At 42.5% G+C, this 14,259-nt stretch overlaps 1 protein-coding gene across 6 annotated transcripts in view; it reads right to left on the bottom strand.

Annotated features, from left to right (window-relative positions):
- The window catches only part of LOC124043712 (tensin-1-like), a 307,339-nt gene that overhangs the window by 256,183 nt on the left and 36,897 nt on the right, over positions 1 to 14,259 (bottom strand). The window contains exon 1 of one of the 6 annotated variants that reach the window (XM_046362644.1): positions 1,564 to 1,701. The exons of the other annotated variants lie outside the window; for them this stretch is intronic. Coding sequence (XP_046218600.1) covers positions 1,564 to 1,578 — 15 coding nt within the window. The 5' untranslated portion in view covers positions 1,579 to 1,701. Of the gene's footprint in view, positions 1 to 1,563; positions 1,702 to 14,259 lie in introns of those variants that run through there. 6 annotated transcript variants of the gene reach the window in all.

Raw genomic sequence — 14,259 nt, 5'->3', positions numbered from 1 at the left:
TGCTTTGTTAAAATCCCCAGGTGCAATAAATGCAGCCTCTGGATATATGGTTTCCAATTTACATAGAGTCCAGTGAAGTTCCTTGAGTGCCGTCATTGCATCTGCTTGAGGGGTTATATACACAGCTGTGACGATAACTAGAGTGAGTTCTCTTGGGAGATAATAAGGTTGGCATTTGATTGTAATGAATTCTAGGTCTAGTGAACAGAAGGACTTGATTTCCTGTATGTTGTTATGGTTACACCATGAGTCGTTAATCATGAAGCATACACCCCCGCCCTTTTTCTACCCAGAGAGATGTTTATTTCTGTCGGTGCGACACATGAAGAAACCCAGTGGCTGTACCGACTCAGACGACATATCCCGAGAGAACCATGTTTACGTGACCTATTGAACTCTAATGGGATTCTATCCTATATGGTTTTATCTTATAGGATCATATAAGATTCCAATACAAGAATCCAATAGAAAAATCCTACCAGATTCTGGAAACAGTTCTATTGGACTCCTATAGGATTCTATTCTGGTTTAGCGGTCTAAGCACCCGACTCCGGACAACTTAAGCCCCCTCAGCCGACTGTCTGTGCCCTTAACCACATTCTGTACCCCTCTCTATAGCTGTCTTCCTGTCTGTACTCTCCCTATCTGTCCTGTCAAAAAATGTATAATAATAACTCTGGTCTCCTTTAAAAATAAATAGAAAATAATCATGTTTACCCAAGACCAAAAAATCATACAGGATTCCAATAAAAAACATATCAAAATCCAAAAGAAAATCCTATCATATTATGGAATGAGTCCTATTAATAGTTTCTCTGAGTGCACGAAACTCTGTCTTTGAATGTCAACTCAACCATGAAAGGGTCCTTACTCCAGAGCTTGAAAAAGGTTGAGATGGGCAGCGGAGACACAGACCTCTCAAACTTATTCAAGGAAAGAGACAGAACCATATACAGTATCTTCTATCTCCATGGCTTTAAAACTGCACAACCAAGCCTTTGTTTGAGCACTTGACTCTAACATAATTCTAAATCAAATGAGAGATTCCTCACCTGCTTTCTTTGACAAATATACTTTTAACTGTTAATTAATGGGAGCTGGGCAAGTCATAGGCAAGTTGTGAGATACATAAAAGTGTTGCAAATAAGTCTGCAAACATGTTAACAACCTGCCTTTTGTTACATGTACTGTATGTCTGCAAAGCATGTACGTTTTTAACTCATTATTGAACTAATATGGAAAGATATGATGACACTAAATGAGATAAGTTGTCCAGTGACACAATCTTGAACAAAATGACAAATGTCCTCATTTTAACATCCTGAGACCTCATTTAGTTTACTTCAAAGAACTTTCAAAGAGCTGTTACTTCAATATCCAATCACTAAAATCCCCTGTTGCGGATCTGCAAATGGAAAGTCCTTGTCTAAAACATTGGATTAAATATCCCCCAAACCGTGCTGCAGTTTCTCTCTAGTTGTTTACTGACTGAATGCAGCACTCTCAAGAGGGATTCGACCCCTGACTCTCCTCTAGGTCCAAAGTGGTTAACAGAGCACTCACCAGCCAGAAGGACATTGCAGAGCTTTCAATGGGAAACTTATAGGACAACCACTCCTCTCTTAGGTCCAGAACCAGGTACGGTCCAGAATATTTATTTAGGCTTGCCTGGAGCTCATGGGGACTGTGCCATAGTCCCTCTAGTAACACAAACTGAACTGAGAGACAGAGCCTGGCAGTCTAGCCTTTATCCTGACATATTTCCTGAGCTGCATTGTTAGACTGGGAAAGAGAAAACACACACACACACTCACACACATACACACACACACAGACAGATAGACACACACACTCACTCTCACTCACACACAGACAGACATGCTTGCACATACACACACAACACGCACAGGGCAGTGGAAATATTGTCTCACTCTCGGGGATCACACCATGGAGCGACCTGCAGAGTGAGTCCAGTCGGAGCTGTTGTTCTTTCCTTTATGTTTTGGGCCAAGGTCACTGTTTAACCTGTGGCTGGCGGGGAGGCGGTAGCCTGCTCCCCAGGACGCTTCACGTCCTTGTTGATTATTGACAGAACATGGAAACCTTTCCAGCCTGCCAAGACTGAGCTCTCCATATCTCACCACACTGTTTGTTAAAAGGACCACAGCTCATTTACGGTCAGTTCATTATGGTAAAGAATAGATTTACCTTCAATCCATTAGGTATAGCACGTAACCTTTTGTGTGTGATTTAGTGGCAATACGGGCGTGGTATTCTTCGCAGGATTTAGAGGCAAGGTCTAAAGCTGAGAGTGTGAGAGAGGAATGACCCAGAAATGCTATGGATAGGGGAGCTAAGAGAAGGGTCTCTAAATGTGACAGCTGTAGTTGAGAGACCAAAACAGAAACCCATGAGTTGATTTTAACTGACCTTTTAAACCTTTTCACATACTACGTTATAGATATGAAAGAAATATGTATTTTTTCCCGTCGCTATGTTGAAACAAAAATGGATACATTTAAACCTGTAAAGGATTTACACAATAAAGTCAAAGACATTTATTTTGAAGTACTCAAAGAGTGAAACATATAGATTGGGAGAATATAGAGTGTGATGGTCAGCAGAACCAGGGATGGGGTGGGGTGAAGAGGTCAGGTGCACAGCCAGGAGCCAATGAGGGGCCAGGCAGGCTAGGGTCACCCTTTGTGTTATAGCAGGCACTAAATTGAAAACGTTTCAACCTGACACATTTGTTGGAACTTTGACTGGTTCCTTAGTTTGCTACATTGACAACAGTGTCTTCTGACGGAGTTTGAGGGAGTGGATATAGGAGGTAAGTAATAACAACACTCTCCTGTATATATTTGAGTGTGAGATGAGTTAGCGGCACGACACAGGGCTAACATTCAGGTCGGCTTGTCCTCCTTTGAAGCTGAAATAGATTCATGGCACTTCCACAATGGAGTTGTGCTTTCATTTTCCCAGAGATTGCTTGGCAAATGCCTCTCCTAGTGATATCCTCAAGCGGATATGTTGGATTTCTATCCCCCGAATCGACAAGGCACCAGGAGGGACACGATCCTGCATTCTCTTTCACACACACTAGATGTGTTGACATCTCTTGTCATCATCGCCTTTACTGTAACGTCACGGACGCCCATGTTTTTATACGCCTCTATTCTATCACAACAACTACATAGAAATGGGTGATTTTCAGACAAGGAGAGATTATATCATGTAAAGAAAGTAGCAGGGAAGGTGTTGATATGGTGTTCACGTTTTTGTGTGAAAGTGACCCAAAATGTGTGTGTGTGTGTCCAGTATAAACAAAGACACCCAGAACAATCTGTTCCCTAGCAGCGGCCAGGTCAGCTGGCGAAGCAGTAGAGCTGCAAGCGGATTGGATAGGGTGTGTTCTCCAACACCATCATGGATGGAGAAAGAAAAACAGTTTCCATCAACAGGCTCTGCACAGGAAACACTGTGTCCCCAGCAGGAAGCGCCTGTACAGAACAACAGAGTGGACAGGGGGAACTAACTGCATGTGTGAGAGAGAACTGGATACTGCTGTAAACACAGCACCACACCCCCTTAGGGCTGCTAGTCTCTGGGGTACCCTGTCACCTCAACGAGTTCACACCACACCCCTTTAATGAGGGCGCACCGTGGATTGCGTCATTTCCTGGACGCTTTCCAAGAAACCAATGAGAGTTACTTGGCAGGTTCACATGTGGTCATACATTAAGTCAATACACTCCACATGTGCTATCCGTGAAAACCATGTTAATGCAGTAATACATACAGAAGGCAAAGGCTAATGATGAGTGGGCAATGGACAAAATGTATGATATCCTATGCATGTAAATATATTATTACATCTTACAAAGCTTTTGGATTTATATTATACTGTGTTATGCTTTGTGACGTTGTGCAGCGGCAAGTGCAGTGAGTAAGGAGTAGATATTTCAGCTCCTCCTGTTGGGATTGACACGGGGCATTGACAAGCCCATGCTAGTAGAAAAGACAGGGCTATTGGAGACTAAAACACAAGGAAAGTTTATCAGGACTCAGACCACGTTTTCGTTACATTGAAAGAAGGGGTAGGTGGGTTTGAAGGGGTTTGCCTTGTCACTCAACTTCTGACAAGTGTTTCTTCACAAGTGCAATAGTAACCGTAGCGATAGTGATTCTGTCCAATGGCGGTGCCTTATGCAAATAGCCCCATAGGCAGTTGTAAAGGGGCCTGCTTGACTGGCTGCGAAACTGTGTCCATCACATTGGTTTTCCATTTCACATGAACTTCCCTTTGTGCTAAAAAGTCTGTTTTTGTATGGTTTAATTGAATTAACTCCTGTGGAGGAAACAGATGCCTCGCTTTGGAGAAGGGGGAGACAGTCCTTACGGAAAAACCACATGAATTCACGTGATCACGTGATCTTATGAGAAGTTAATGTGATAACATACAGTACCAGTCAAAAGTTTGGACACACCTACTCATTCAAGGGTTTTTCTATATTTTTACTATTTTCTACATTGTAGAATAATAGTGAAGAGATCAAAACTATGAAACCACCAGTGAAGGAAAAAATATGCAACTGTCATACTTTAAAAAAATACCTTAAAAGAAAATTACTCAGGTAAAAGTGAAAGTCACCCAGTAAAATACTACTTGAGTAAAATTCAAAAAGTATTTGGTTTTAAATATACTTAATTAAGTTTCAAAAGTAAAAGTATTAATCATTTCAAATTCCTTATATTAATCAACCCAGATGGCACGATTTTATTGTTTTTTAAATTTACGGATAGCCAGGGACACGCTTCAACAGTCAGACAAAGTACATTCCTAAAGAAAATGTTGTACTTTTTACTCCATACATTTTCCCTGACACCCAAAAGCACTCATTACATTTGGAATGCTTAGCAGGATAGGAAAGTGGTCTAACTCATGCATTTATCAAGAAAACATCCCTGGTCATCCCTACTGCCTCTGATCTGGCAGACTCACTAAACACAAATGCTTTGTTCATAAATTATGTCTGAGAGTTGGAGTGTGCCCCTGGCTGTTAAAATACATGGAAATTGTGCTTAATTGCTTAATATAAGGAATTTGAAATTGATACTTAAGTATATTTTAGCAATTACATTTACTTTTGATACTTAAGTACACAGCTGAAGTAGAAATTTTTACATACACTTAGGTTGGAGTCATTAACCTCTCTTGGGTAGGGGGCAGTATTTTCATGTCCAGATGAGAAGCGTGCCCAAAGTAAACTGCCTGTTACTCAGGCCCAGAAACACTATGGCAGGTGAAATTGTAGTTTTTCTAGGTGGCTCCCATTTTGGCTGTAGTGTTTCCATGCTCGTGGAAGAGAGCGCGTTCTTTGGTATTTTTCTCCGGTAAAGACAATAACGATTCTCCTTCTTAAATTGTATAGTTTATTTACGTATTAGGGTACCTAAGGTTTGATTATAAACGTTGTTGGACCTGTTCTAAAAAGTTTATTAGTAACGTTTGGGATTCATTTTGTATGCATTTTGATGTAGGGAAACTGGGTGGATTATTGACTGAAGCGCTCCAGTTAAACTGAGTTTTTATGGATATAAAGAAGGACATTATCGAACAAAAGGACCATTTGTGATGTATCTGGGACCCTTTGGAGTGCCAACAGAAGAATATCATCAAAGGTAAGGTATTTATTATATCGCTATTTCTGACTTTCGTGGCGCACCTGCCTGGTTGAAATATGTTCTTCATGCTTTTGTATGCGGGGTGCTGTCCTCAGATAAACGCATGGTGTGCTTTCGCCGTAAAGCCTTTTTGAAATCTGACACAGCGGCTGGATTAACACAAAGTTAATTTTCATGTATTTATTTTCATTTGGTACACTTGTGATTTTATGAAAGTTAAATATGTATAATTCTGTAGTTTGAATTTCACTTTATTTTCATGTATTACTACACTTGTGATTTTATGAAAGTAAAATATTTATAATTCTGTAGTTTGAATTTCGCGCTCTGCAAATTCACCGGATGTTGGCCAGGTGGGACACTACCTGCCCATAAGAAGTTAAAACTAGTTTTTTCTTGTTACAAACTAGTTTTGGAAAGTCGGTTAGGACATCTACTTTGTGCATGACACAAGTACATTTTCCAACAACTGTTTACAGACAGATTATTTCACTTATAATTCACTCTATCACAATTCCAGTGGGTCAGAAGTTTACATACACTAAGTTGACTGTGCCTTTAACCTGAGTGTATTTTGGCAGTATTTTGATGTTTGGATGAAAAACGTGCCCAAATGAAACTGCCTATTTCTCAGGCCCAGAATCTAGAATATGCATATAATTGTCAGATTATGATAGAAAACACTCTAAAGTTTCCAAAACTGTCAAAATATTGTCTGTGAGTATAACAGAACTGATATTGCAGGCGAAAACCTGAGGAAAATCCAACCTGGAACAGCCCTCTCTCCTGTGATGAGAGTATACATACAGGCCTAAAGGCCCTAACTCCCTATCCGGGAACAGCCCTCTCTCTCCGGGCATGAGAGTACACATACAGGCCTATAGGCCCTCACTCACCACCCGGATAACACCCCTCTATTTCCGGCCATGAGAGTAGAGCTTAACCCCTGGAGCTATGGACCTCCAGGCCCATAGGCCCTCACGCACCACCTGGGTAATTCTTCAATATAAAGTCGTGAAACTACATCTAAAGGCTGTAGACACCTTAGGGAAGCCGTAGAAAAAGAATCTGGTTGATATCCCTTTCAATGGGCAGTAGGGATGCATAGAAAGACAGGGGTTTCAAAATAAGGGTCACTCCCTGATTGGATTTTTCTCAAGATTTCGCCTGCAATATCAGTTCTGTTATACTCACAGACAATATTTTTACAGTTTTGGAAACTTTAGAGTGTTTTCTATACTAAGCTGTCAATTATATGCATATTCTAGCATCTGGTCCTGCGAAATAGGCAGTTTACTTTGGGAACGTTATTTTTCCAACAAAAAAAAATGTGCCCCCTACCTTCAAGAGGTTAAACCTACATGTTTGAAGCAGACCACCACAGTCCCAGTGCCCTAGAACACTTGTCTAAATTACTGCCGCCCCATACCACACACATTTGTAGCCATTAAATGCTTTGAAAGGATGGTCATTAACACCATCATCTAAGAAACCCTGGACCCACTCCAATTCACATACTGCCCAAACAGATCCACAGATTCCATCCTCAAAACGTTGCCAACCAAATTAAAGACACTCTAAATGACTGTATTAACATCCTTTGTGTCTCAATAGCTGTCCATGCCAGACTCTTTGTGGACGACTTTCCGCATTGCTGAATCTGTAATGTCTTGAAAGCCTGTTTCTAAAAGAAATCTCATTCACACATCTTTTGACCCCAAACCATTAATTTACTCAAACAGTCACAGAGTTGACTAAGCTAACATTGTTAACAGTTATAGATGCCCTAAAATCTGTCAAATTCATAACAGACATTAATTAGCGTATCATTTCTTGGAAGCAACTCTTAAGCTTTAGTTAGAGGGCATCTATTTCCTGGAAATTGGGTGCTATTCACACACATCTTCCCTCACAGTAAGAGTCAACTCTATTTTTTTTCGTACCTTTATTTAACTAGGCAAGTCAGTTAAGAAAAATTCATATTTCCAATGACGGCATAGGTTAACTGGTTTGTTCAGGGGCAGAACGACAGATTTTTACCTTGTCAACTCAGAGATTTGATCTTGCAACTTTTTGGTTACTAGTCCAACGCTCTAACCACTATGCTACCTGCCACCCCAATCATGTAACCACTATTGCACTCCACACAGCCTTTTCCCACCTGGACAAAAGAAACAACTACATCAGAATGTTGTTCATTGACTATAGCTCAGTGTTGAACACCATAGCTCATCACTAAACTAAGGTCCCTGGGACTGAACACCTCCCTCTGCAACTCGATCCTGGACTTCCTGATGGGCCGCCCCCAGGTGGTGAGGGTAGGCAACAAGACATCCACCACACGGACCCTCAACACGGGGGCTCCTCAGGGTCCCCTCCTGTACTCCCTGTTCATCTATGACTGCTTGAAAGTGCACGACTTCAACACCATCATCAAGTTTGCCAACAACATGACGTAGTGGGCCTAGCCACCAACGACGATGAGACAGCCTATAGGGAGGTGGTCAGACAGCTGGCAGTGTGGTACAAGGACAAGAACCTCCCCCTCAATGTGGGCAAGACAAAGGAGTTTATCATTTATTTCCATTATTATTACTTGTATTCTGCATTGTTGGGAAGGGCCCATAAGTAAGCATTTCACTGTTGTTCTACACTTGTTCACGATTGTTCACGAAGCATGTGACAATGAACATGAACAAAGAACATGAACAATGAATTTGATTTTATTTGATAAATTGAATAGTTTTCCTTGAGTGTATTTTAACAAAGCTGAGATTTAGTTTGTCCAAAGTGTTGGAATACTCGTGAGATCAGTTATACTGTAGACTCAGACATGGTAGCGTAGCAGGAAGATCGGACTGCCGTCAACCAAGAGGTTTTGACTTCAAATCCACATGGATTCACATACACATGGTTAGCAGATGTTAATGAGTGTAGCGAAATGCTTGTGCTTCTAGTTCCGACAGAGCAGTAATATCTAACAAGTAATCTAACAATTCCCCCAAAACTACCTAATACAAACAAATCTAAACGGCAATTGACAATATGTACATATACTGTAAGTATATGGATGAGTGATGGCCGAGCGCCATAGGCAAGGTTCAGTACATGGTGTAAAATACAGTATATACATGTGATATGAGTAATGTAAGATACATAAACATTATTCAAGTGTCATTATTTAAAGTGGCATTGTTTAAAGTGACTAATGATCCATTTACTAAAGTGTCCAGTGATTGGGTCTCAATGTAGGCAGCAGCCTCTCTGAGTTAGTGATTGCTTTTTAGCAGTCTGATGGCCTTGAGATAGAAGCTGTTTTTCAATCTCCCGGTCCCAGCTTTGATGCACCTGCACTGACCTCACCTTCTGGATGATAGTGGTGTGAACAGGTAGTGGCTCGGGTGGTTGTTGTCCTTGATTATTTTTTTGGCCTTCCTGCGACATCGGGTGTTGTAGGTGTCATGGAGGGAAGGTAGTTTGCCCCCAGTGATGCGTTGTGCAGACTGCACCACCCTCTGGAGAGCCTTGCGGTTGAGGGCGGTGCAGTTGCCATACCAGGCTGTGATACAGCCGGACAGGATGCTCTCGATTGTGCATCTGTAAAGGTTTGTCAGGGTTTTGGGTGACAAGACAAATTTCTTCAGCCTCCTGAGGTGGAAGAGGCGCTGTTGCGCCTTCCTCACCACACTGTCTGTGTAGGTGGACCATTTCAGTTTGTCTGTGATGTGGACACTCAGGAACTTAAAACTTTCCACCTTCTCCACTGCTGTCCCTTCGATGTGGATAGACGGTGCTCCATCTGCTGTTTCCTGAAGACCACGATCATCCCCTATGTTTTTTTGACGTTGAATGAGAGGTTGTTTTCCTGACACCACACTCCTAGTGCCCACACCTCCTCCCTGTAGGCTGTCTCGTCGTTGTTGGTGATCAGGCCCACTGTGTCATCTGTAAACTTGATGATTGAGTTGGAGGAGTACATGGCCACGCAGTCATGGGTGAACAGGGACTACAGGAGAGGGCTGAGCACACACCCTTGTGGGGCCCCAGTGTTGAGGGTCAGCAAAGTGGAGATGTTGTTTCCTACCTTCACCACCTGGGGGCGGCACATCAGAAAGTCCAGTACCCAGTTGCACAGGGCGGGGTTGAGACCCAGGGCCTCCAGCTTGATGATGAGCTTGGAGGGTAGTATGGTGTTGAATGCTGAGCTGTAGTCGATGAACAGCATTCTTACATAGCTATTCCTTTTGTCCAGATGGGATAGGGCAGTGTGCAGTGTGATGGCGATTGCATCATCTGTGGACCTGTTGGGACGGTATCCAAACTGAAGTGAGACTAGGGTGGCCGGTAAGGTGGCGGTGATATGATCCTTGACTGGCCTCTCAAAATACCTCATGATGACAGAAGTGAGTGCTAGTCATTTAGTTCAGTTAACTTTTCCTTCTTGGGTACAAGAACAATGGTAGCCATCTTGAAACATGTTCTAACATGTATAGGGAGCGATTGAATATGTCCGTAAACACACCAGTCAGCTGGTGTGCGCATGCTCTGAGGACATGGCAAGGGATGCAGCCTGGGCTAGCAGCCTTGCGAGGGTTAACAAGTTTAAATGTTTTACTCAAGTCAGCCACGGAGAAGGAGAGGGAGGATGCAGTCTTTGTTAGCGAGCCGCGACCGTGGCACTGTATTATCCTTAAGGGGGCAAAGAAGGTGTTTAGTTTGTCTGGAAGCGTGACGTTGGTGTCCGTGAAATGGCTGTTTTTGTTTTTGTAGTCAGTGATTTCCTGTAGACCCTGCCACATATGTCTCGTGTCTGAGCGTTTGAATTGTGACTCCACCTTGTCCCTGTACCGGCATTTCGCTTGCTTGATTGCCTTGCAGAGGGAATAACTACACTGTTTATATTCATGCATATTTCCAGACCTCTTTCCATGGTAAAATGCGGTGGATCGCGCTTTCAGTTATGTGCAAATACCACCATCCATCCACAGTTTCAGGTTAGGGTAGGTTTTAATAGTCATAGTGGGTACAACATATCCAATGCACTTCTTTATAAAGGCACTCTCCGAGTCATCGTATAGGTCAATGTTGTTCTCTGAGTTTGACAGGAACATTTTCCAGTCACAGTCAAAACAATTTTGAAGCGTGGCTTCCGATTGGTCAGACCAGCGTTGAAGGGCTCTCGTCCTGTTTGAGTTTCTGCCTATAAGACTGAACGAGCAATATGGCGTTGTGGTCGTATTTGCTGAAAGGAGGGCGGGGGAGGGATTTGTATGCATTGCGGAAGTTAGAGTAGCAGTGGTCGAGAGTATTAGCCTGTACAAGAACTCTTTTGGTAGGTAAAATGGCTGGCAATTGATTGTAAGGAATTCTAAGTAGGGTGAGCGGGACTTGAGTTCCTATATGTTGTTATGATTACAACATGAGTCATCAATCATAAAGCATACACCCCTGCCCTACCTCTTCCCAGAGAGGTGTTTATCTCTGTCGGCGTGATGCGTGGAGAAGCCCGTGGCTGATCCGATTCCAACAACATATCCCGAGAGAGCCATGTTTCCGTGAAACAGAGAATGTTACCATCTCTGATGTCTCTCTGGAAGGCAACTCTTGCTCGAATTTCATCTACCTTGTTGTCAAGAGACTGGACATTGGCGAGCCTGACCAGAAGGCCACTCCGTCTGCCCCTTCTGCGGTGCCGTTGTTTGGGTTGGCCACTGGGATCAGATCCATTGTCCTGGGTGGTGGTCTGAATAGAGGATTCACTTCAGGAAAGTCATATTCCTGGTTGGTAAGTTAACGTTGCTCTTATATCCAATAGTTCTTCCAGGCTGTATGTAATAAGACTTAAGATTTCCTGTCGTTACAATGTAAGAAATAATACAAAATAATTTTAAAAACTATACTGCATAGTTTCCGAAGAACGCGAAGCGAGGAAATAATTTCTGTTGGCACCATTTGACACGATGTTGGAACATTGCTGCGAGGACTTGCTTCCATTCAGCCACAAAAGCATTGGTGAAGTCGGGCACTAACTTAGGGCGATTAGGCCTGTCTTGCAGTCAGCGTTCCAATTCATCCCAAAGGTGTTCGATGGGGTTGAGGTCAGGGCTCTGTGCAGGCAAGCCAAGTTCTTCTACACCATTTCTGTATAGACCTCACTTTGTGCACGGGGGCATTGTCATGCTGAGACAGGAAAGTGCCTTCCCCAAACTGTTGCCACAAAGTTGGAAGCACATAATTGTCTAGAATGTCATTGTACACTGTAGCGTTAAGATTCCCCTTCACTGGAAGTAAGGGGCCTTGTCCAAATCATGAAAAACAGCCCCAGACAATTATTCCTCCTTCACCAATCTTTATAGTTGGCAATATGCATTCGGGCAGGTATCGTTCTCTGGCATCTGCCAAATCCAGATTCGTCAGATGGTGAAGAGTGATTCATCACTCCAGAGAACGCTGCCCACTGCTCCAGAGTCCATTGGCAGTGAGCTTTACAGCACACCAGCCGACACTTGGCATTGAGCATGGTAATCTTAGGCTTGTATGCGGCTGCTCGTCCATGGAAACCCATTTCATCAAGCTCCCTACGAACAGTTTTTGTGCTGACGTTGCTTTCTGAAGCAGTTTGGAACTTAGTAGCGAGTGTTGCAAACGAGGACAGGCGATTTTTACAAGCTTCAGCTCTCTGCGTTTCCATTCTGTAAGCTTGTGTGGCCTACCACTTTGTGACTGAGGCGTTGTTGCTCCTAGATGTTTCCACTTCGCAATAACAGCACTTAGAGTTGACTGAGGCAGCTCTGACTTGTTGGAAAGGTGGAATCCTATGACTATGCCACATTGAATGTCACTGAGCTCTTCAGTAAGGCCATTATAATGCCAATGTTTGTCTATGGAGATTGCATGGCTGTTGCTCTTTTTTATACACCTGTCAGCAATGGGTGTGGCTGAAATAGATGAATCCACTCATTTAAAGGGGTGTCCACATACCTTTGTATATATAGTGTATATCCACACTGAAACATGTGAAATCATGAGGTTTTTTTTCCATAAGGGAGGGTATCATCCATCTATCACCATATTGTTCTGTTAGGAAGGGAGACAGCAAAAATGACTTCATTGTTGATTAATGGAAGGATATAAAGCTCTAGATGACTCCCATGGGAAAATTAAGCAAGGTGTCTACGATTCACATGGTCTGCATAAAAAAAGCCCACATTTCCCCTATATAGTGCACTACTTTTGGTCATTTGGCCATAAAAGTTGTTAGTGGGAATTTAGCCTTGGAGTGGTCACACAAATACACAGCGCAAGCCACTACCTTCTCTCAAAAATAACCACATCATCTCTCACCATCTTGACAGTGTCACCATCTGCTGGCCAAAGCCCACAGGTCCTCTGTTTTCCAGGTTTCCATCTTCCAATCTTTGTAATTTTATATAGATTATCTCTCGCCACTGTCTGGTTCTTTCTCTCCATTTCTCTCACACACAATCATGGATGTCATGGTTTTCTCATTTCTAATGTCTTACTTCTGAGGCAACTCAGTGCATCAAGTAATATGCCTCAATTCAGAAACATTTTGTTGTCAACCTCCTTAGGGTACTTTTGTGACAGTGATCTTGAGACTAAGATAAACACGCTCCCTTGGAACTGAATCAGACAGCAGCTTTCTGGAAGAAGAAAACAGGAGAGACAGTATACTTGTATTGTTTTGTCTAGATGTGAGGTCCCAGCTTGACAGCGGCCGTGGAATGTAAATTCTGTGTTTATTTTGCCTTCCTCCCTTTCTTCCATGTCTGCTCCTCTTCAGTCCGAGCATCAGTATATCGCCCGACCTCAAATAATAACCTAACGCCAGACTTCAAATAAACACGGCGTCACTCACGTCTCAAGTAGATAGAACTGTAATGGAAACAAATGTTTTCCCAGTCTCTGAGCAAGTGCTGGGGAAAAGAAAAGTCTCAGAGCCTATAGGGGAGAATGAGAGAATGAGCATAGAGCCACACAGTGACCAAGTGCATTGAAAAAGGGTGCTGTCAAAAAGGCATCTAGTCTGGTCTTCCTTAACCAGTCTTTTCAGATTGAAGTTCAGGACAAAACACATTGGGGAAAAACATGACACAAGCTACGTTTCCATCCACAGTTTTTATGTGAGTAAAGTCATACCGTATAAAAAAAATTAAAAAACATGACAGCTGTGACGGAAACAGGAAGTCTCAGTATAATTATCTAAATTAATTAATTATGCACAAATATGGATATAATAAAACATCATATCGAAGTAAACTAAGATTCACGCGATGATATGGTGTGCTGTCTATGACTCGGGAACCATACAGTTTATTAGGATACAGATGAAATAAGGATGGTGAAAGTGGACAGTTGTGAGCTTGAAGCTCCTTTCCAATAAATATCGAGGGTCTTATTCTGGTGACACGTCAATCAAATCAAATCAAACTTAATTTGTCACATGCGCCAAATACAACAAGTGTAGACCTTACTGTGAAATGCTTACTTTACAAGCCCTTAACTCTTCTTGAACTGCACTGTTGGTTAAGAAAATATTTACCAAATAGA

This window comes from Oncorhynchus gorbuscha, linkage group LG01 (genome assembly GCF_021184085.1).
Source record: "Oncorhynchus gorbuscha isolate QuinsamMale2020 ecotype Even-year linkage group LG01, OgorEven_v1.0, whole genome shotgun sequence".
Lineage (NCBI taxonomy): Eukaryota > Metazoa > Chordata > Actinopteri > Salmoniformes > Salmonidae > Oncorhynchus > Oncorhynchus gorbuscha.
The sequence above is the reverse complement of the archived record's forward strand: the minus strand, read 5'-3'. Positions and strand labels throughout refer to the sequence as shown.